The sequence below is a fragment of the Myotis lucifugus genome, unplaced genomic scaffold, assembly GCF_000147115.1.
Source record: "Myotis lucifugus unplaced genomic scaffold, Myoluc2.0 scaffold_300, whole genome shotgun sequence".
NCBI classification, from domain to species: Eukaryota; Metazoa; Chordata; class Mammalia; order Chiroptera; family Vespertilionidae; genus Myotis; species Myotis lucifugus.
In genome coordinates, this window is record NW_005871348.1 from 528,457 (window position 1) to 552,267 (window position 23,811).

A 23,811-nucleotide genomic window follows, 5' to 3' on the forward strand; every position below is an offset into this window, starting at 1 on the left:
TCATACGGGGAGAAACTGGACTGTCTGGCAGCAGGCGGAACTCGAGGGCGGCTTTCTCTCAGAGGTGCTTGCAGCTTACCGAGGAACACTGAGACCCAGGATCTCTTAGGGCAGGACTGAGGATTAGCCATAGCTGTTTGCTCTGTCCTGTTGATTCCCTGAGACCCCACCCCACCCAAGCTGTGCGCAGAGGCTTTTGCATATGAATGACCTGGCCCTTTGCAATCTAAAATTACCTAACAAACTGCAGCTGGGTCAGAGAGACCCACAACATCCAAAAGAAGGCCCAAGGCCCCACAGCAGCTTGCATTGCTTCACAGCTGGGCCTCATCTGGGAACCTCCAAATCCCAAACAAAGAAGAGGAATCTGCAGATCTCTCACCATAGCTCCTGCTGGGTAGCCTCAGGCAGAGGCTAAATTAGCACCTCCTTAGATCCAAGTGCCAGTGTACCCAGTGGTCAGAGTGAGACCATCCAGATTACAACTCCTCAGATCCATAAGGGACACACTCAGGGGGCAGACTCAGTGAGCACCAAAGCCCCACTGAAGCCAGTCTTGCCCCAGAAGGGTGTCTCCAGCACAGAAGCTCTCCCACCATAGACACAGCTGATTCTCACAGCCAATTGGCCTGGAGGTCAATTCCTCCCAGTGATACCAACAACAATCAAGGCTTAACTACAACAGGACTGTGCACAAAGCCCACAAAGGGGTGCACCAAGTGTGTCCACCCCAGGTAATTGGGGAGGCTGAGCCACTGAGCCCTATAGGACACCTAGCACAGAAAGCTACTCTATCAACACAGGGAAGCAGCCAAAATGCAGAGACAAAGAAAAAGGTCACAAATGACAGAAATGGAGGAAAGCAAACTACTGGATATAGAGTTCAAAACCACGGTTATAAGGTTTTTCAAGAATTTTCTAGAAACTGCCAATAAATTTAGTAAGACCCTCAATAAGTCTAGTGAGACCCTCGAGGATATGAAAAAGGGCCAACTAGAAATTAAGCATACACTGACTGAAATAAAGAATATTATACAGAGATCCAACAGCAGACTAGAGGATCGCAAGAATCAAGTCAAAGATTTGAATTACGAAGAAGTAAAAAACATCCAACTGGAAAAGCAAAAAGAAAAAAGAATCCAAAGATATGAAGATAGTGTAAGGAGCCTCTGGGACAACTTCAAGGAACCAACATCCGAATTATGGGGGTGCCAGAAGAAGAGGGAGAGCAAGATATTGAAAACCTATTTGAAGAAATAATGACAGAAAACTTCTCCTACCTGGTCAAAGAAATAGACTTACAAGTCCAGGAAGCGCAGAGAACCCCAAACAAAAGGAATCCAAAGAGGACCACACCAAGACACATCATAATTAAAATGCCAAGAGCAAAAGACAAAGAGAGGATCTTAAAAGCAGCAAGAGAAAAACAGTTACCTACAAGGGAGTATCCATACGATTGTCAGGTGATTTCTCAACAGAAACTATGCAGGCCAGAAGGGAGTGGCAAGAAATATTCAAAGTGATGAGTAGCAAGAACCTACAACCAAGATTACTTTACTCAGCAAAGCTATCATTCAGAATTGAAGGTCAGATAAAGAGCTTCACAGACAAGAAAAAGCTAAAGGAGTTCATCACCACCAAACCAGTATTATATAAAATGCTGAATGGTATTCTTTAAGAAGAGGAGGAAGAAGAAAAAGGTAAAGATAAAAATTAGGAACAACAAATACACATCTATCAACAAGTGAATCTAAAAATCAAGTGAATAAAAAATCTGATGAACAGAATAAAGTGGTGAATATAATAGGATCAGGGGCATAGAAAGGGAGTGGACTGACAATTCTCGGGGGGAAGAGAGTGTGGGGGTGTGGGAAGAGACTGGACAAAAATCGTACACCTATGGATGAGGACAGTGGTGGTGGTGGGGGGTAAGGGCAGAGTGTGGGGTGGGAACCGGGTGGAGGGGAGCTATGGGGAGAAAAAGAGGAACAACTGTAATAATCTGAATAAAGATTTTTTTTAAAAAAACCCCACACAACTTTGGAAGCCAGAAGGGATTGGCAAGAAATATTCAAAGTGGTGAAAAGCAAGGACACAACCAAGATTACCCAGCAAAGCTATCATTTAGAATCAAAGGACAGATCAAGAGCTTCCCAGACAAGAAAAGGCTAAAGAAGTTCATCACCACTTGAACCAGTATTAAAGAATTGTTAAAGGGTCTTCTTTAAGAAGGAAAAAAAATTAAAAATGTGAACAATAAAATGGTAATAAATAAAATGGTATCTATCAACAACTAAATTTTAAAAACAAAATAAACGAACAAGCAAAACAGAAACAGACTCATAAACACAGAGAGCATTTTGACGGTTGCCCAATAGGGGGTAGGGATGCGGGGATGGGTAAAAAAGATGAAGGGATTAAGAAGTACAAGTTGGTTGTTGACAGAATAGTTATGGGGATGTAAAGTACAGCATAGGAATATAGTCAGTAATAATCTAATAACTATGTATGGAGTCAGATGGATGTGGGATTTATTGGGATGATCACTTAGTAAGTTATGTAATGTCTAATCACTGGGGTGTACACCTGAAACTGATATAATATATATGTCAACTGTAATTGAAAAATAAAAATGATTTAAAAATGAAAATAAATAAATGGAGCATGTGCCCTTTTGAATATGGCTTGTTTTGCATAGACTAATGAATTTGATATTTATCCATGTTGTATCAGGAGTTTGTTTCTTTTATTAACGAATTACTAATACTTTATTGTAAGGCTGTACCATCATTTATATATTCATTCACTAGTTTTAGGACATATACATCGTTTCCAGTTTTTAATGATTATGAATAAAGCCACTATAAACATTTGCATGCAGGTTTTTATCTGAACATAATTTTTATCTCTTAGGAAAATACCAATAAGCAGGATTATTGGGTCATATAACTGTGTTGTAAATTTTTTTTAAACTGCCCAAACTTTTCAAAATGATTTTACATTCCTGCAAGCAACATATGAGAATTCTAGTTCCTCTACATCCTTGCCAGCACTTGTTATCATTTTATTTTTTATTTAAGCCATTATAGGTGTATACTGGTATCTCGTGGTTTTAATTTCTATTTCTTGGTGATTAAAGTGCTTATTTGCCATCTGTATGTTTTCTTTGGTAAAATGTCTATTCAATTATTCTACCCATTTAAGAATTACATTGTTTATTTTCTTATTATTGAGTTTATAAAATTCTCCACATATTCTGGATACAGGTACATGAAATTCGTGCATGGGTAGGTCCCTAGTGGCTGTTGGCTGCCGGCTGGGGCCTCCCTTCCCCCGGCTGCCTGCTGCCACCACTGGCTAGGGCCTCCCTTCCGGTCGTTGGCCAGCCCCACCCCCTGGTCGAACTCCTGGTCAAGGGGACAGTTTGCATATTAGGCTTTTATTATATAGGATGTGTTTTACATGTATCTTCTCCCCAGTATATACCCATTTTATTAGGGATAATGATTTTTGTGTTATAGCGAAGAAATCTTTGCTTACTTAAAGATCACAAAGATTTTCTCCTATATTTCCCTCCAGAAGTTTTATAATTTTAGATTTCACATTTATGTCTATAAAATTTGAGCCATTTTTGCATACAGTGAGGTAAAGGACTGAGGCTCATTTTTTCCTCATGAATTACCTGTTTTTCAAGTACGACTTATTAAAACACATTTTTTTTCCCATTGAAATGCCTTTGAAACATTGTTGAAATAAATTGACTATAGGATAGGATAGGATATATAGGTCTGTTTCTGATCTCCAACTTCGTTGTTTTGTCAAATTTGTTTCAGCTATCTTTGTTTTTTTTAGTTTTCCATATTAAGCTTATTGATTTCTACAAACAAAATTGTGATGAGATGTTTTCATTGTGGTAAAATATACATAACATTTATTCTTTTAACCATTTTAAAAGTGTACACTTCAGTGGCATTCAGTAAATTCATAATGTTGTGCAGCCACCACCATGATCTAGTTCCATCCAGAACATTTCCATCAACTCAAAAGGAAACCCTGTTCTCGTTAAGCAGTCACCACTCATTTCCCCTTCCTCCCAGCCCCTGGCAACCACTGGTCCTTTCTGTCTCTATGGATTTGCCTATTCTGGGTAATTCATATAAATGGAATCATACAATGTGTACTCTTTGTGTCTGGCTTTTTTTTCACTTGGCATAGTATTTCAAACTCATTCATGTCGAAGCATGACGATTTGTGTTTCCTTGAAATTCCCTATGAATTTTAGGATCAGCTGTTTATGAAATAAAGGGCCATTGGACATCTTGATGGATATTGCACTGAATTTGTGGATCTTTATGGGGGGGAGGGGGGAGTACTGCAATTTTAACAATATGTTCCAATCCATATACATGGGAAGTCTTTCAAATTTAAGTCTTCAGTTTCTTACACTGATCTTCAGTATATAAGTCTTGTACTTTCTTGATTACGTTTATTTCTCAATATTTTTTCCTTTTGATGCTATTTTAAATGGAATTATCTTTTTAAATTTTGTTTGTATTCAGCTATTCATTGCTAGTGTATACAAGTACAACAACTTTTTGGGTGTGCTTAGATTTTCATTGCAATTGTACTGAATCTATAGGTCAACTGAGGGAGAACTGTTGAGCCTTACAATCCTGAGGGGACTGAGAACACGGATCCTCCACGCGGACCATGAAAGGCCTGAAAGGACCACGTGGCATTTGGTCAGCCTGCAGGGCCTGAGGGCAGAGACTGTGACTCACCTGGAGCAGAGGCAGCAGCAAGCAGAGGTCCCCGGGGCCGCCATGATGAGTGATGAGTGCGGTGGAGCCGAGGGCGGAGCGGAGGGAGGAGTGGAGGGTGCTCTCCTCTGCCGCCCTGGGCCCTGCGCCATGAGTGGGGGCGGGGGAGCATGCGCAGTCCAGAGCTGGTGAGGGTTGGACACGCCCACGCCGCACGTGCTCAGCGTTCGTTGGGAGCCACGTGACTGCCCACGTGGGCGGCTGCCTCGCTGCTGCTTGACGGCTGGGCTGGCAGGGACGGGACTGCATGGGTGGAAGAGTAAAAACTCGAGAGTGAGGCAGGCAGCTTTCTCTACTTCGTAGGATCACGTTTAGGGCTGGCAGATAACACATGGGAAGCCAGTGAAATTTGCAGTGGGGTAAGCAGTTAAAGTTTTAGCACTATCGCACGCCCGAGTATTTGCTGTTTATGTGAAATTGAAGTGTGGGTGTCTTGTATTTTTGTTTGCTAAATCTGGCAACTTTAATGTTAGGGTTTAGATGCCAAGTTTGAACATTTAAGAGCAGTGTTGTGCCAAGCCACATCACGGCCTGAGGCAAAAGGAAACGTGCCCTTTATTTTTGTGTATTTTTAAATAGTTAATGTTCCCAAAATAGTAAACGTTTAAAATATTTTAAAGTTGAAAGGTTGGTATATTAAAATTCATATTATTATTTTTTAAACATATGTGTATTTTTTATTTCATAGAGGAAGGGGGAGAGAGAGCCCGAAACATCAATGATGAGAGAGATTTATTGATCGGCTGCCTCCTGCACACCCCCTCCTGGTTCATAGGTCGGTGCTCAACCACTGAGCCACGTTGGCTGGGCAAAATTCATATTATTTTTAAGGTTAAACATTATACCAAAAATAAAAATTACTATAAATTTTATTTTCCTGGCTTTAATGGAGGCAAACTCATCAAATTTTTCAAAATTTACGTCTCTTGATCAAGTGAGATCTTACAGTTTTTAATTAACTTCAGTTTACTGAAACTTCTTTTGTAGGATGCTGCTGTGGCTGGTATTGTTTTTAAAAAGTTCCCTAAACCACTTCTGTTACCAAACTCAAAGGGTTTGCTGCTTGGTATGTTCTATTTAATAACAAGTTGTGCCCACAGTGTGTGGTTCAATGGTTGAGCGTGAACCTATGAACCAGGAGGTCATGGTTGCATTCCAGTCAGGGCACATACCCAGGTTGCAGGCTCCATCCCCAGTAGGGGGCTGCAGGAGGCAGCCAATAAATAATTCTCTCTCATCATTGATGTTTCTATCCCTCCCTCCCTCTCCCTTCCTCTCTCTGAAATCAATTAAAAATATATCTATTAAAAAGAACAAGTTGTGCCCTAATCGGTTTGGCTCAGTGGATAGAGCGTCGGCCTGCAGACTGAAGGGTCCCAGGTTCGATTCCAGTCAAGGGCATGTACCTTAGTTGCGGGTACATCCCCAGTGGGGAGTGTGCAGGAGGCAGCCTGTCGATGTTTCTCTCTCATCAATGTTTCTAACTCTCTATCCCTCTCTCTTCCTCCCTGTAGAAAATCAATAAAATATATATTTTTTTAAAAAAGAACAAGTTGTGATTGTCATTAGGTAGTTTCATTTACTTTGAGCAAGTAAAGCAGACTGGATTCACAACCAAAGCTCTGTCTCCTTGAAGGAAGGCTTAGTCCAGTGATGGCGAACCTATGACATGCAAACTCATTTTTTTGGTTGATTTTTCTTTGTTAAATGGCATTTAAATATATAAAATAAATATCAAAAATATAAACCTTTGTTTTACTATGGTTGCAAATATCAAAAAATTTCTATATGTGACATGGCACCAGAGTTAAGTTAGGGTTTTTCAAAATGCTGACACGCCGAGCTCAAAAGGTTCGCCATCACTGGCTTAGTCATTGCTTACAGACATTATTTGTTTACTTACATGTTGATTTCTTCTTTGCAGTGGCTAAACTTATCAGTTGTGGTTAGAGTCAAGTTCATCTAGCCAGAATAGGATTTAGTAAGAATCACCCAGACCTTGGGACCCTTGTACTATCTAACACTTGCAAATTTGGGTAAGATTGTGAATCAGTTTTAGAGGACCCAAACTCAATTCTGATTTTATACAATGAATTATTGATACCATATGCTGCTTAAAACTACTTCAAATGAAACTTAACACCGGATTTTAAGTCATCAGACTTTTGAAAAGGCTGCTTTTTGTAATCAGATGTATTAAAGAAAGTAACTTCTTCGGGTAAAAATTCAAAATAACCCAGCTGGTGTGGCTCAGTGGTTGAGTGTTGCCCTATGAACCAGGCAGTCACAGTTCCCCATTAGGCCACATGCCCAGGTTGAGGGCTTGATCCCCAGTGTGGGGCGTGCAGGAGGCAGCCAATCGATTTTCTCTCATCATTGATGTTTCTATCTCCCTCTCCCCCTCCCTTTCTGAAATCAGTAATAAAAATATATTTTTTAATTTTTTAAAATAATTGAGGACACATTTGATTTTTTATATCTCTGTTTCTAGGATATTTATTACCTCTTCAATTTATATTTGATAAACACTTAACCTATAATAACTTATATGCTCATTCAGTGATATGATTTTTCACTTTCAAATTCAGGAAATGTATTCATATCCATTGCTAAAGTTTTCCTTTAATCAAACATACTTCCAGAATTTATTGCTCTAATTTGTTATAAGCAAAGAGATAGGCCTTCTATTAAGCACATAGCTTTGTACATAGTCATGGGTTTTTTATTGTACATCTTTTTTTCTACTTAGTTCAAAACAACATCCTATACAGATAAGTTGCATAAAAATTTGTAATCTGTTTTTGCTTTCTATTTCAGTATAGTGTATTTTGTCATTTGATATACAAAATACAAACATTAAGCAAACATCTTTCTGTGAAGTGCCTTGATTGCATTTCATCTTGACGCCCCTCAGGATTCGTATGTATGTTTTAAAAATATTTTTTTATTGATTTCAGAGAGGGATAGAAACATCAATGATGAGAATCATTGATTGGCTGCCTCCTGTACACCCCCTACCAGGGATCAAGCCTGCAACCTGGGCATTGTGCTCTGACCAGGAATTGAACCCACAGCCTTCACATATCGGAACGATGTTCTAACCAGCTGAGCTATCCAGCCAGGTGTGCATGCATTTTATTTTATTTTATTTTATTTTTATTTTTTTAAAATATATTTTATTGATTTTTTTACAGAGAGGAAGAGAGAGGGATAGAGAGTTAGAAACATCGATGAGAGAGAAACATCGATCAGCCGCCTCTTGCACACCTCCCACTGGGGACGTGCCCGCAACCAAGGCACATGCCCTTGGCCGGAATCGAACCTGGGACCTTTCAGTCCACAGGCTGACGCTCCATCCACTGAGCCAAACCGGTTAGGACGTGCATGCATTTTAAACTGGGATAGCAGAGAAAGCAAATTTCTATTTATGCTTCAAGACCCAGATCTAATGTTGTCTACAATAGTGCAAAATTCCAGACCCTCTCTCTTACTCAAGCACTAGGTCCTCAATTATTAGACCTCTCACATTTCACACATCTATCTATGAATCTCTTTCATCACTCTGAATTATTCAAAGGTAAAGGCAATATTTTATCATCATTGCATCCACATCTGACCTTTAATAATTATTGAATTAATGAAAATATAAATTACTTTTTAGAGCAAAGGCTTTGGGAAACTGACAGATCCAGGTTTAGTTCCTAGGTCTTTCACTAACCAGCAATGAGACCTTACTAGTATATGACCTCAGGTACATTGCCTAAGCTTTCTGACATTCAGCTTTTTCATCACCTATTCTAAAGAGTTGTTGTGAATTTGGAAGACTATAACATCCCTAGCACACTGCCGAAAGCATACTGAAATGCTCAACTCTTTGGTGCCATACTGAATATGCTAATGCTAAGTTGGTTAATAAAGATTACTGAAAACAGTGCACTATCTCTAAGGTTGTTCTGTGCTTGTTTCCAGGACCACGCTGGATATGCCGGCACCAACACATAAGGTTGATTCCATGCTTAATGCAGGAAATATCCAAGATGAATGGTGAACATGTTATACCAGATAACTAAGGAAGATATTAAACACAAGATTTTCAGTATCTAGTTTTCACATGAAAAAACATTTTTAAACTCAAATGAACAAGACTCCTAAGCTAAAATAGAATCAATTATGGTAGACCAATAAAAAACAACCATGAAAGCTCAATAAAATCTCTCTCATCGATGTTTCTAACTCTCTATCCCTCTCCCTTCCTCTCTGTAAAAAATCAATAAAATATATTTTTTTTAAAAATTACCAGGCATATCAATAGAGTGGACCAAATGACCAGAAACTAAGGAGAAAAACGACAATAGAAAGAGATCTACAGATAATCTAAAGCATGGAGTTATTAGACAAGAAGTTGTTTTTCTTTTTTAAAATATGTATTATTGTTTACAGAGAGGAAGGGAGAGGGTCAACGCTCAACCACTGAGCCACACCAGCCAGGCAAAAACCCAGTGATTTTTTTACATGAGACATAGTTTTACATATTAAGCCACTGAGACTTAGGGGTTACTTTATTCCTTTAGCATAAGCCAATCCTATCCTAATAAAATATGCAAAAATAATTTTGTAAGTAGATCCCTGTACTTCATACAACATACAAAAATCAAACTCAGGTGAATTAAATTCATAAATGAAAAAGACAACATTATAATGCTTTAGAAAAGAATACAGGAAATATTTTCATGATCTTAGGGTATGAGAGAATTTCTTAAACAAGACATAAAAAGCATAAATCAAAAAGGGAAAACTTGATAATTTGACATAAAAATTAAGAACTATTCGTCAAAAGAACTAAGAATAAAAAGACAAACTAGAAAAAATATATAATTTGCAAAACATATAACCAACAAAGAACTTGTGTCCATAATATATTAAAAATTCCTATGAATCACTAAGAAAAAGATGTGAATAGACACTTAAAGAAACCTAAGGACTAATAAATGTAAAACAAAGGTGTTCAGTGTCATTAACAATCGTGTTAAAATTAATACTATGCAAGTAACAAGCTGACTAAAATTCAGAAGTCTGACAATACCAGATATTGGAGAAGGGTGGGATAACAAGAACTCTCATTTACTCCTGGTGAGAAGGACACTGAAGCTTGGAGGAGATGTAAGTGTTGACACCAGATCTAGTACTCAAGGTCAGGGTTTTGCCACTAAAGTACTTATTACCCAGAGTCTACCTCCACAGAGGAGAGGCATAGGAAATAGAGAACTTGATATAAGCTCCCATGTCTTAAAAAATACTCCAAATAAGGCACTTTAAGGTTTCTGGCAGGGACATTTTATTTTTTTTTGGTTAAAGCCACATTAATAGAAATGCATAAAAACAAACATGTAAACAAGGTATCAGAACTTTGGTTCACTGAAACATCTCACACCTAAAGCATCTGAGGTACAAAGGCACCTTGCTAGGTGCCAGACAGCCTGACTGCTGCACCCACCCTGACCCGAGATGGCACAGGCTGACCAGAAAGGCTGGGACCGAGGTCACCCAGGACTTTCCCCTATCCTCTTGGTCTGCTCCAGCAGACATTCACTTCTCCAAAGACCCGCCTGACAGGGGCTGAAACATACAAAGGTGTTTGTCACGTTGAACTTGAAGACAAAAGGCTGTGGGACCAGGAAGAGGATGGGCAGAAAAGGATGTCAGTCAACTTCTGTTGATCCACATGGCCTCAAGAACTCCTGTCCTCGTTCATGGAACCACTTATTGGAGACTGTGAACAGATAAAAACTATGTTACAATTCTATTGGTTAGGGTCAGCCTCCCCCCAATTAATGACTCCTTCAGGATGAATCCTACACTGGACCCGCGATTCAGATGTATGACATGGTCTCAGGTATCAAGTTACTCAGGAGCTAGTGAGGAAGACATATGTATAAACAGATCATTGCACAAAAGTCTGTCAGTGACAGAAGTTACATGTGTGTAAGGTTGCCATAGAAACAGAGCCAAAGGGCATTTAACTATCTGAGGGAAGGAGACCACAGAGCTGGGCATGAAGCTGAATAGGAGTTATCCAGGGAAGAAGATGGACAGACCATGATGGTTCCTATTCAAGGGGGTCCAGGAAGTGAGAACAAGCTGAGAAAGACATCAAGGTTTGAATCACTCTGGTGTGTGATAAGGACCCCAGCCAAGTTGATATTATTGAAAATTGGTGGGTAGGAACTGAGAGGTAGGAGAAGAGGGAGAGGAAGCTTGTCAAGATGGTGGATAGGAGGCGTTGGTGGTATAGTGGTGAGCATAGCTGCCTTCCAAGATGGTGGAGGGCGTAGCCAAGCGGTCAGCTAAAGCTGTGTCTCAAATTCGCATGAACCATGATTGCGGTCAGCTAAAGCTGTGTCTCAAATTCGCATGAACCATGATTTCATTTCTCAACCAGTCTCTTTCTTTCACAATGAATACAACAAATTTATTCCAATGCACTACAGAATACATAGGACATTTTAAATATGTTAACGTAAGGTAATACAGGTCCTTGGTTTAAAAAAATCAAATTATTGCCCAGCGGGTGTGGCTCAGTGGTTGAGCATCGACCTATGAACCAGGAGGTCATTGTTCAATACCTGGTCAGGGCACATGCCCAGGTTGCAAACTCAGTTTCCAGTAGGGGACGTGCAGGAGGCAACTGATCAATGATTCTCTCTCATCATTGATGTTTTCTCTTTCTCTCCCTCTCTGAAATCAGTAAAAATATATTTTTTAAAAATCAAGTTGTCTACAAAGCTTATAATGATAAACAGCAATCTTCTTCCTACCCCTTCCCACTACTAATCCCCCCTTCCATTAGACATTCAACTTCTTCACTTGTCTTCTGATATTTATCCTCATTTTTCTAAATAACATGCTTATAGTGCTATTTCTTGACTTTCAATTTTAGAATTCTTTTATATTACCTCTAAAACACATACTTATTACCTCCTATATACTTAATATAATTAAATCACAGGTTTTAGTTACATTAATATTCAGTATTTACATCATTATATCATGTAAATATTGCTCACACATGAGCCACCTAATAGATTATACTTATATTTCCTTTCTTTTTTTTTCTTTTTAAAATATATTTTATTGATTTTTTACAGAAAGGAAGGGAGAGGGATAGAGAGTTAGAAACATCGATGAGAGAGAAACATCAATCAGCTGCCTCCTGCACACTCCCTACTGGGGATGTGCCCGCAACCAAGGTACATGCCCTTAACCGGAATTGAACCTGGGACCCTTGAGTCCGCAGGCTGACGCTCTATCCACTGAGCCAAACCGGTTAGGGCATATATTTCCTTTCTTGTGCAACTTTTTTTCCCCCTGGTCAGCAATTGCCTCGATTTTTCATTTTCATTTGCTCAATTTTCTGTGAACCTGTCATTATCTCCAAAACTCCCCAGGAAGGCTATAAACTCATCTCTTTCTGATCACTTCCTGTCACACACTGGTTCAAGCCTTTCCATGGCTCACCACAGCTGCTTGCTCAAGCTTCAGCCTCTGCGGTTTGGTCCCAGCCTCCAGCCTCATCTCTTGGTCCCTGTGCCACAGGCCTCCCCTTATCCAAGTGACAAAGGAAGCCAGTTCCCACACCTTTGGTGCTGGTTTTAGGCTGTGCCTTGTCCCGCGTGCCTTGCTTGCCTGGGACACCCCTTCCCCACTTTGATTCCAGTTGTCCCCCAGGGCCCCCTCTGAACCCTTGCCAGAGTCCATCGCTCTGGGGCGCCATCCTGGACCTCTGATGCTTGTCTAGCTATTCTTTCCCAGAGCTCCCTCGGCTCTCTTGGCATCTCTGAGAGTGGCCTCAAATAGTTGTCTTGGCACAAACCCAGCTGAATGGTTGGGAGGGACTATCAGCAGGATTTAAAAAAAAAAAAAAACTAACAAAAAAACACACAACCACACACCCTGGCTCCTGCTTCTGCCCAAGACATGCCTTGTATCGTAAGTTCCCCTAATATACTCTTGATTTAATGGGGTGGCGGGGGGCGGGGGGGGGGACTCAAAAGGTGGACAGTGTGGCTTTGTGAAACTCTGGCAGCAGTTGTCTCCCGGCTCAGAGTCTAAGGATGACCACTACAGCCCGCCGAGGCCACCAAGGCCAGCACCACTCCTTAAGCCACTCACCCCACTTGCAGCCCACAAGCACGGGGCAAGCTGCGTGTCTCGTTCGGTAGTCACCTTCCCCGCTCCGCAAGAGGTTGTACCAGAATACTGCCGTGCCCTGGGAAAGAGAAACAGCCTATCAGACAACATCCTTAGAGACTGGGCTGGAGAGCCTGACTCTGAGCACCCCAAAGCCCCTCCCTGAGCAGACACACCCTCTCTTTCCCGTGTACAGGGAGACAGGGCTCTGGGACTCCAACGAGAGAAAAGTTCCCCAGAAAGCACCTACCCTTCACGGGGGGGAGGGCGGGGAGTGAGGGGTGGGGGGGGATGCCTACAAACCTATCTGCCCCTGAGGGACCTCCCTCCCTATCCCTTCTCCCCAGATGGAAGCTGAGGCCACAAGGTCAGCGTTTAGGCAAGAAGGGGCTAAGGCCCCTTCCAGTGAGAGTCAAGCAGGCCAGGGAACGGGACTGAGGAACATAAAGCCCGGCTTCGACATCAGAGCCGTAAGAACCAGAACTTACCTTCTTAGGCCAAATTGCAGCCCCCAGATCAGGAAAGACGGTGGCACCACCAGCTTCTACATCGCTCATCTGGGAATAGAAGGCATAGAGCTTGGCCCTTCTACCCAAGGATTTCAGAGCAACTGAGCCACGAAGGACATGACGAGGTGTGCAGATCAGCCTCCTCTGGACATGAGCAACACGGCTTGGAGGCTCTGCTCCACGGCCAGCCCTTCAGCTAAGAAAAGCTTTTCCCTAAACACTGCTTAATCCAGAGGTTCTCAACCTGTGGGTCGCGACCCCTTTGGCAGTCGAACAACCCTTTCACAGGGGTCGCCTAAGACCATCCTGCATATCAGATATTTACATTATGATTCATAACAGTAGCAACATGACAGTTATGAAGTAGCAACGAAAATAATTTTATGGTTAGGTCACAACATGAGGAACTGTATTTAAAGGGCCAGAAGGTTGAGAACCATTGGCTTAATCTGTACGGTTCATCAAGACAGTCTCAATGCCGTGGGCATGCAAGAGCTGTAGGGGAGACTCATATCTCAGAGGGTAACAATCTAAATCTCAGAAAAATGCCTGCCTGACCTCCACTCCTTGCATCCCCACTAGGCCTGGGCCTTGCCTAAGCCACTATACCCATGAGCTACCCTAACCAGGAGCTCCCTGATGCTTCCAACACCATCTGTGGTCCCCACTGTGGCCTCTAAAACTTGCTCTAGTTAGACACGCACCTTCCCCGGCTCTGGGTGGGAAGGTAGGGTTTGTCTCTCCAGAGGCTCTGCTTTCTCCCATGGTGAGACCTCAAACTAACCAGAACACAAATTCCATGGAAGGGAGGCTGCACTCATGCCCACAACATGTGCCTCGACTCACGCCCAAAGCACTACTTCGTTCTTGTCTGGCTCTCTCACTTCAAGGTTTTGCTCATAATGTAATAGCATTTGCAGCTAATAAATATTTCCACAGGACACATACCAGACAGACTGAAGGGCACTTGACAGACAGGGGAAATGAATAACATGAAAACCCCTAACGGTCACAGCCCTGGGGATCCAATCCAGAACCCGAAGGCCCTGTCAGTCTCACCAGCCTCTCCCTTTAACCACTATCAATTCCTGCCTCCAAGCCACCAGCCTTTTTCTATTTTTCCAACATCCCACGCTCCTTCCCTCCTCCAGGTCTCCACACACTTTCTCCTCTGCCAGAAACCAAGTTCCGCCAACTATTTTCCACTCAACCTTCAAGTCTCAATATTGACATGTTACTTCCCAAGGGATGACCTCTCCTCTGCTTAAAGCCTTGTATTAGACCATCAGCCTTACAAGAGAGACCACACATGTCCCTCTCCTCTGCTTAAAGTAAGCCTTGTATTAGACCATCAGCCTTACAAGAGAGACCAGAGGGAAACTAGAGGGAAATACGGACACAGGCATCTATCTCTGAATTTCTTGACAGTTTCTATGCCTCCTTAGGGCCAGCCCTCTCAGCAGAAGGGGCCGGAAACTGTTGCTCATGTGAGGAAAACCCAATGGCCTGAGGCTGGAGCGCAAGTAGCCTGTGGGAGACAGGACACCAAGTTTGGGGAAACAAAGGCAGCTTTCATCTAAGCACTTCACGGCTACTTCCTCACTCTGCTGCCAAGGAGGGAACTTTTGGGGCACCCACCCCAAAATTCCAGACTAGCACTGGGCCCATCGAAAAGGAGCCAGGGCCCTAGCCAGTTTGGCTCAGTGGATAGAGCGCTGGCCTGCGGACCCAAGGGTCCTGGGTTCGATTCCGGTCAAGAGCACGTATCTTGGTTGCAGGCTCCTCCCTGGCCTGGGCCCTGGCTGGAGCTCATGCAGGAGGCAACCAATCGATGCGTTTCTCTCACATTGATGTTTCTCTCTGTCTTTCCCTCTCTCTTCCACTCCCTCTAAAAATCAATGGAAAAATATCCTTCAGGCAAGGATTAACAAACAAACAAAAAAGAAGCCAGGGATGTGAAGGTCCTGGGGGTCAGGGGGGTGCCCATAGATAAACAAAGGCCAACTCTCTACTCCAGCCAAGACGGGCCCAGCCACTGAGCAACGCTGGTGGTATCAGCCCTGACAGGAGTGGATATAAGAGCTTTTTGGACCCAGACTCCTCTTAAGGCTCACACACCACACACATCATACTCACGTAGTTTAAGAATGTGGCCACACGGTTCCCCGTCCCTAAATGCTTGAAAACATCTTGCTCATCGTTCTATAAAATTAAGTGAGAGTAAACAGGCGGGCCTGGACCCGATACTTACATAGTTAAGAAACGTCGCTAACCTATTCCCCTCTGTTTTGAGGCCGCTGTCAAAAGGTCGCTGCAACAAACAACAACTTTCACCCAAGTTTGCAACTGACTTCACCCACCACCCCGCCCCCCAGTGGGGCCAAAAGGGTCGGGGAAGGTAATAAGTGTGCGTTCCACCCATCAGCCTAGCCCTAGACCAGTGATGGCGAACCTTTTGAGCTCGGCGTGTCAGCATTTTGAAAAACCCTAACTTAACTCTGGTGCCGTGTCACATAGAGAAATTTTTTGATATTTGCAACCATAGTAAAACAAAGACTTATAATTTTGATATTTATTTTATATATTTAAATGCCATTTAACAAAGAAAAATCAACCAAAAAAATGAGTTCACGTGTCACCTCTGACACGCGTGTCATAGGTTCGCCATCACTGCCCTAGACCATGGGCCAAGGCTGCCAGGTGAACTCTGGGAGGGCACGGGGGAGGGGGCAGGATCAGCCTTCACAGAGACCTAGTGAGGTCCTCTGCTGGACAGTCAGGGCAGAGAATGACAGGGATGGGCAGGAAGAACACCCCCCACATCCCAGGGGAAGCAGCCAGGCTGCACTGGGCTCTGCAGGCCCCTGGTTCCAGACTTGGGCTTCTCCAATAACAAAGAGTTGGCCCTGGTGAGGCGGAGGGGGGGGGGGGAGCCTGATGCGGAGGCTGAAGTGCTTCTAGAAGCCCCAGCCTTCTCAAACCAGCTGGAACAGGTCCCTCTGAAAGCACCGGAGTTGGGCCTTACCCTAGAGAAGTCAAAGTGTGGCTCGTACTGTCCTCCCATTCCGTAATTAGCAACCTGGTGGGAAATAACAATGTTGGGCCTCGTCAGCAACATGAACAGCCCCAAAGCAGCCCATGTCCCCAGGGGTACCATCTTCCCAGGTAACAACCAGAACCACCTGAACCCCCAAAACCAGAACCCCCAAGACCAGCCCCTCTAAGGTAGAAGGTAACTATGCCCGGCCAGCACGGGCAGAGCAAAGGCTGCAAACATGTCTACGGCTAGAGGGAGAGTAAGGCTGCAGCACAAATGTGGTTTCCCAAAGAGAACATGAGCCACCTGCATGTGGCCACTGTGGAGAAGCTCCTGCCCTGCAGGGACACACAGATGACAGCAGAGGGAGCCCTTGAGACAGGCCCTGGCCCAAGCCCTGATTGGGAGATAACGAGAAGGTAATTCAGAGGAAAGCCAACAACAAACTCAAGATTGGGATTTCTTTTTTTAATACTAGTTTGGGAGCTTCTCAGTGCCTGGCACTGCTCCTGCCACGTCTGTCACCATGCCCATGGAGGGGCATATTCCTCCATCCCGCAGCTGTCCACTGCATGGAGTACTCTGCCTCCAAGTGAAGCAGCAGGACATGGGCGGCCAGCTGCAGGTGGCCAGAGCTGCTGCCCGACCTCGGTGCCCCCTGCAGGAGCCTGGGCCTGGAACAGGACCCGAGCCACCTCGCTGCAGCAACCACTAGGTGTCATTACTGGGATGAGAAATAGTAAATGCCTTTGTGAATAGTTTATCGGACAATGTAAGTCCTAAATCACGACAGTTATTTTAGCTTCAGGAGATATATTCAGTATGAAAGCTGGTCAATCAAGTGGCACCATCAAAGTCCTTCTGGGAACACTTGGTTACTGTGTCTTACTGAAACCCGAAAAGCCTGTGGGCTCAGTTATTAGTCCTCAGAAAATTGGTACTTTTAGTGTATTCTTCTCAGCGATTTCAACCTTCAGGTGGAAAATGCTGCACAGTTAGCAACAACGGAGGCCCTTAGACCTGGGGGAGGGCCGGGAGGGTGGACTTTAGAAGAGAGAATCCTCCTTTTGGAGCATAAACAATATCTGTCTAATGGAATGAAGTGCAGAATTTGGGCAGCATGATTTTCGGTCGACACAAAAATAAAAACTTTGATATGAAGAATCAGGGGATGAAAAGATGCTGTCACTCACTGCTTCAGCCTTCAAGATCCCCATAGCCTAAACACCTGGCCACCCTGCTGTTGGTCAGGAGGCCTTGGGTCAACAGGTGGCCCGAAGGCTAGAGGTGCCTCTAAGGAGGGAAATGCTAGAGCAGTTGACGAAGTGACAGTACACATGCTTTTTCTGTGGATCCTCTCTAATCGAGACCTTAGGAGAAAATTTTAAACATGACTGTGATCACCGTGCCACTGCATGCGGGAAAATCCCATCACTGCTTGTCGCTGGAGCTGCGGAGCAGACTGGATTTTCCAACACGCCCCCTTACTGGGTGGAGTGCATAGTGTTCGGATCCCAGGGAGTGAGAGAAGCTGCATTGCTCTGGCCGGCTTATCTTTTAACAGTTGGGGAACCACATTTGATCATGGTGCTGCAGCTATTGTCCCTACACTATCTAATACTGTTCCCAAATAGCGCAAGTGTCATGGAAACTTCTGGATTTGCCGCAATCAGATTCACGGTCTGGTCAAACTCTGGTCCCCAGACACGTACCTTTAATAACAAGCAACTGCATATCAAAACTGATTCCTGTGAGGAGGTATTCATTTGAACCTTTAGAGCAGCGATTCTCAACCTGTGGGTCGCGACCCCTTTGGTGGTCGAATGACCCTTTCACAGGGGTCGCCTAAGACCATTCTGCATATCAGATACAGTGGGGCCTTGACTTATGAGTTTAATTCGTCCCGTGACGGAGCTCGTAACTCAAATTACTCGTATGTCCAATCAATTGTGAACGAGTGAGACACGTGATGCTGGGCTGATGTTGTGGCGTTCACTGCGACGTTCGCTGCGCCAACTAGCGGTGGGGTATCTGAAGCTGGCTCGTAACCCGAATTTTAGCTTGCAACTCAAAGCAAAAAATCGGCCGAGAGACAGCTCGTATCTAGAAAAACTCGTTAGTTGGGACACTTGTAAGTCAAGGCCCCACTGTATTTACATTACGATTCATAACAGTAGCAACATTACAGTTATGAAGTAGCAACGAAAATAATTTTATGGTTGAGTCACAACATGAGGAACTGTATTTAAAGGGCCAGAGGGTTGAGAACCACTGCTTTAGAGAGTCAGTCATTTGAAAGATCAGGGTTTTTATGATGCAGAGATCAGAGTGAAGACACACACAAAAATAAAGTTAGAGCCCAGCAGGCATGGCTCAGTGGTTGAACGTCAACTTATGAATCAGGAGGTCACGGTTCAATTCCCGGTCAGGGCACATGCCTGGGTTGCAGGCTCAGTCCTCAGTGTGGGGTGTACAGGAGGCAGCCGATCAATGATTCTCTCTCATCGTTGATGTCTCTATCTCTCTCTCCCTCTCCCTTCCTTTCTGAAATCATTTTTTTTTTTAAAGTTAGAAATCCCTTTTTTGGTGAGGCTGAGATGTTGAGTTAGAAGTGTCTTCAATCTCAGAGAATTCTAGCAGTGTAGCCTCTCTTCCTCCATTGGCCCCTCATCCAATTCACAACAAAACCGCTTCACTTCAATTGTAGTGAAGACACATCAACTACAGCTGTAAAAGTGTCAACGAGTAGAAGAGGAAACAGTTCCTTTCCAGAAGCCTGCAGCATTCCACAGGGACCCTGCGTGCATGTATGACACTGCAAGTGGTCCCCGTGGAATAAGCACTTAGAGACAGATGCTGAAGGCAGGTTCCTGTCCCCCAGACCATGTAGGGTCAAAGCTTGCAACACTGCTGGCTGGCAACGGAAGTGCCAAGACAGCACGAAAAGACAAAGCAAACAAACATGGTGCCTCGCCCTGACTGGGTGGCTCAGCTGGTTGTGTCGCCCTGTACACCAAAAGGCTGACAGTTCAATTCCCGGTCAGGGCACATGCCCAGGTTGTGTGTTCGGTCTCTAGTCAGGGTGTGTATGGGAGGCAACTGATCGATGTTTCTCTCTCACATTGATCTCTCTCTCCCCTCCCTTTCCTCTCTAAAATCAATAAAGATATACATATTTTTAAAAACTGCAGTTGATTTCACACATATCCATGAAGATGACCTTCAAATTTGTTTTTCTAATTACTGAGAGAGAGAGAGAGAGAGAGAATGAATATGAATGAATTTGCTTGGGTGGGTCCAGGCACAAATTCAGAGAATCTTTTCCAAACGATCTTCAGTTAAATAGTCTAATAAGCTCTCTGGCTGATCAGACCCTAATGTCAAGCCTACAGGTAAAGAGTGAGATCCTTAAACATGTAGAACCTCTGGCCAAACAGATCCAGGAGATTCGAGAAAAATGCCAGTGAAATTTCTCTGACAGCGTCTCAGGCCATCACTATACAACAGCACCCACAGGTTCCGATGCTCCGGAGACGGCCAGTGCTGATTTGAACTCAATAGACTGAGGTTTCACTATTAGGAGCTTCACCAAAAACTTCCCAGCACAGTGCTGCCACGTGCCTTCACAATCACCATGGCAATGGGCAGGGAGCCAGGGCTCCACAGCGGGCACTTAGAGAAAAGCACTCCACCTTCAGCAGCCAACTGGTCCGGGCCACTCGCTTCTATCAATATCCCACGGAACACTTTACCTCCAAGGACCTTTGACTGGGACTCAGCACCACGCCCTCTGAAGGTAGTCATAGCTCTCTTAGAGGTGTCCCTGGGACAACTCAGGGTTTCAGCTTCTGGATTCGAGAAGACATGAATGGGCCTGCCAGGCCCACCACTGGCCTCTAGCTCCCAGTCACACAGAAGATAATCGATATCTGCTGAATGTTAACTGTTGAATGCCGCAGGCATGCTTAATTCTGGCTTCCCCATGTGACGTCACTCCATATTCACAGCATTCTGCAGTCATACAGTTTATTGGACAGGCCTCCCTAAGCCTGGCCCTGGGCACCTTGGGAGCCCATGTATCCCCCGTCCAATCCGAGGTCCCAGGGACCAGCCATACCTGCAACAATTCTGCAGTCTTTACTGTTAGCCCTGTGATGTGCTGCATCCGGCGGTTCACTCGAGCCACAACGGGATCATCGTCCTCCTCCAGCCAGGAGCTAAGGCAAAAGAGGGCGAGAAAGAGAGGAAGGGAAGACAGGCTTAGGTGAGGTCCTGCACTCTCTCCCCAGAGGCAGCATAGGTGAGTGCTCTATGCGGGGAGGGGTTGGACAGGTAGGACAAGCTAAGCCACCCTCCCTCAAGGAATCCCTGGGTAGGGCCTGGGAGGCCCTGGAGGTGGGGCTTGAACAGTCACCCTGCCACCATCACCTGTGCTGACCTTTTGGAAACCCTGTAGCTGGCAACAGTGAGGACGCCTGTCTTGGGATCACGAACAGTGGCTCGTGCAAGCTGGAAGGCAGGAAGAGAGGACAGATTTATCCTTCTTTGCCTCGAGTGTTTTCCTGGGGAGACTGGGACCAGATCTGCCAGTTAGGCCAGTGAGGGAAGAAGCTTCGCAGACAATGGCTCTAACCGAGGTCCCCATGATCCTGGAAGCCAGGCCAGTGCGGTAGTCTGGAGCTTCCACATTTCTGCTCCGCTGTCAGACCCTGGTCACTGACCTGCTCAGTCCCCATCCACCCTTGTTTTCACCCAGGTCGGTGCTGTCTGCAGAGTTACGCCTATGGAGTCGGCCTGTCCATCCATCCATCTTCCCAGACAGCCCCCTTTCTCACCAGGCCCCTGTACCACCCCTGCCTGAGCACAGCCTGCGCGTGGCTGCTCCTGCCAGTCAGACTGTGCCAGCATCCCTGCGCCTCAGCCTTGCCTGCTCCTCTCAACCTGGTCAAGCCCACAGTCCTGCTGAACCTCAGTGGCCTCCTCTGCCAAACCTATCTAAACAGTCTCCTGCTGCCCCAGCTTACACTGGCTCCCGCTGCTGCAGGAGCACATACAGGCGGCACGGATCCCACCCTCTTAGGTAAAGTCTCAAAAGATCAGATGATAGAATTGGGACATAAGTGAACTGCTGCCTGGAAGCAGCCACCTCACCTATACACCTCACATGCACACATGTACACGTCACACACACGCACAGCCCTCACTACCTCATCTCTCCCCAGTCTCCATAGACAGGTGCAGCGATAGACTCCCAGGAAGGACCTGCTGCCAAGAGCCAGCCCCCAGTGCTTCAGCTGTAGACTGTCCTAATGAACTCACATGGGTGGGACCACAGACCCAGATATCCCACCCCAACAGCACTTCCCCTTCATCTCGATAAACACTTAATGAGTGCCTACTGCATGCCTGGCACTATGCTGGGTGACTAACATGTGGCCCCTGCCCTTATACAACTCAGTCAAGTGAGAAAGGCAGAAAACCAGCTGGGTAATTGCAGCACAGCACGGGAAGAGCTGGGAGGGGGCGTGCTTAATGCCAGTGGGAGCCCAGTCTGCAGGGTCAAGAATGATTTCCTGCAGGAGGGGATCGTGTAGCTGAGACTTGAAGGTAAGCAGGAGTTAGCCAAGTGGGGGAGCATCACAGGAAGAAGGAAGGAACGGCAATGCAGAGGCCAGGGATGAAAATGGGTGTGGCACCATGTCTGTGGGCTATAAGTTAGACATAAGAGAAGAAAATAGGCTACAGAGGCAAGTGTGTGTCGGGGGGAGTGGTGGGAGGGCTGAGTCTAGATGTGACCTTGTGGCAAATAAGAAACAGGGAAGGCTTTTGTACAGGGTGTACAAATCAAGGGCTTTTGTACACTCATAGTCGGAATGTAAGAAGCATCCCTGTGGACACCTCGAGGAAAATTGAGTAGGAGGGACCACAGTGGGAACAAGGAGGCCAGTGGGGAAGTCAAGGCAGAAGTGAGGGCAAGAGATGATGGTAGTCTGGGCAGGGGTAGCAGAAGGGATGGAGAGGAGCAGATGGCCCAGAGGTGGTCAGGAGGTGCAATCAACCAACCTGGACACTCTGCTGCCCTAGCATGTTCTGGGAAGACGACCAGAGCACCGGACGGAGGGCTTCCCTGAGCGCCTGCCTACGGCTCCTCCCTGATGACAACTGGGGGCAGCTAGACCCCATCCAAGCATCGGAGCCTCACTGCTGGACTGACACCCACAGGAGGCCTGGGCAGCTGTGCTCTGCTCCCGAGGACAGACAGGGCTATTTTGAAAACAGGCTGGGGACTCCCAGGCAGCTGCCAAGCATTCCCCACCGGCCAAGTTAAGCTCGCCGGCCCCACTTCAAAGCCAGCACAGCATCTGTCCCCCACAGGCTCCGGAAAAGGAGAGGTCAGCGTGTTTGGCTCTTCACATGGCTTCTGTTCAAAGACAAGTTTTCTCAGCATCCCCTCCACTGCCCCTGCCACACACATGCATGCGTGCACACCCTGTTCACACACACACACACACACACACACACACACAGAAGTGTTTCACTGCCTGGGTCTAAGGAACACGTGAGGAATTTCTCAGGAGATTGTGACACAACAGTGCCTCTCTCACCTGGCAACCAGGAAAGTGTTTTACTCCCTTGGAGGGCTTTGGAGCTGATGCGGGGAGTGCAAAGGGGGAGGGGGGAGGTCCCCATTCTCCACGCATACTGGCTAGCCCAGGGGTCCTCAAACTACGGCCCCGTGGGCCACATGCAAATACAAATATTGTATTTGTTCCTGTTTTGTTTTTTTACTCCAAAATAAGATATGTGCAGTGTGCATAGGAATCTGTTCATAGTTTTTTTTTAAACTATAGTCCGGCCCTCCAACAGTCTGAGGGACAGTGAACTGGCCCCTGTTTAAAAAGTTTGAGGACCCCTGGGCTAGACCCTCCCTTGGCCACATCTATGATACAACTGACGCTAGTACCCCCAAATCAAGGTCACTCAACATGAGGTCCAGGGCGCGGGACAGGAACCTAGGCTTCCTCTTGGCCACTACAATTCTATTAGGAGCAGAGCAGTAGCAGGTCCAGCTGAGTCCTCCCTCCTCCTGACCAGTGACAGGTGAGTGGTGAGGATAGGGCAGCAAACAGTTCTCTTTGAAAGATGTCAAATGGAAGCAAATCTCTTATGAACTAGAAATAGAAAAGTAACTTTATAATATGATGACATATATACAAAACTAACAGCCAACTGCATACTTAGCAGTGAAATACCAGAA

General features: G+C 45.2%; 1 protein-coding gene across 5 annotated transcripts in view; it reads right to left on the reverse strand.

Annotated features, from left to right (window-relative positions):
* Positions 1–10,131: 10,131 nt before the first annotated feature.
* P4HA2 (prolyl 4-hydroxylase subunit alpha 2) overlaps positions 10,132–23,811 on the reverse strand; it is a 36,184-nt gene continuing 22,504 nt past the window's right edge. For 3 of the 5 annotated variants that reach the window (XM_006100144.3, XM_014465536.2, XM_023763755.1), the window contains 7 exons: positions 20,992–21,062; positions 20,671–20,770; positions 16,542–16,595; positions 15,653–15,718; positions 13,496–13,564; positions 12,990–13,086; positions 10,132–10,590 (listed from right to left, as the gene is read on the reverse strand). In XM_006100144.3, the coding sequence (XP_006100206.1) occupies positions 10,520–10,590; positions 12,990–13,086; positions 13,496–13,564; positions 15,653–15,718; positions 16,542–16,595; positions 20,671–20,770; positions 20,992–21,062 (528 nt within the window). In that variant the 3' untranslated portion in view covers positions 10,132–10,519. Of the gene's footprint in view, positions 10,591–12,989; positions 13,087–13,495; positions 13,565–15,652; positions 15,719–15,767; positions 15,828–16,541; positions 16,596–20,670; positions 20,771–20,991; positions 21,063–23,811 lie in introns of all 5 variants that reach the window. The other 2 variants (XM_014465539.1, XM_023763756.1) reach the window with 2 other exon arrangements.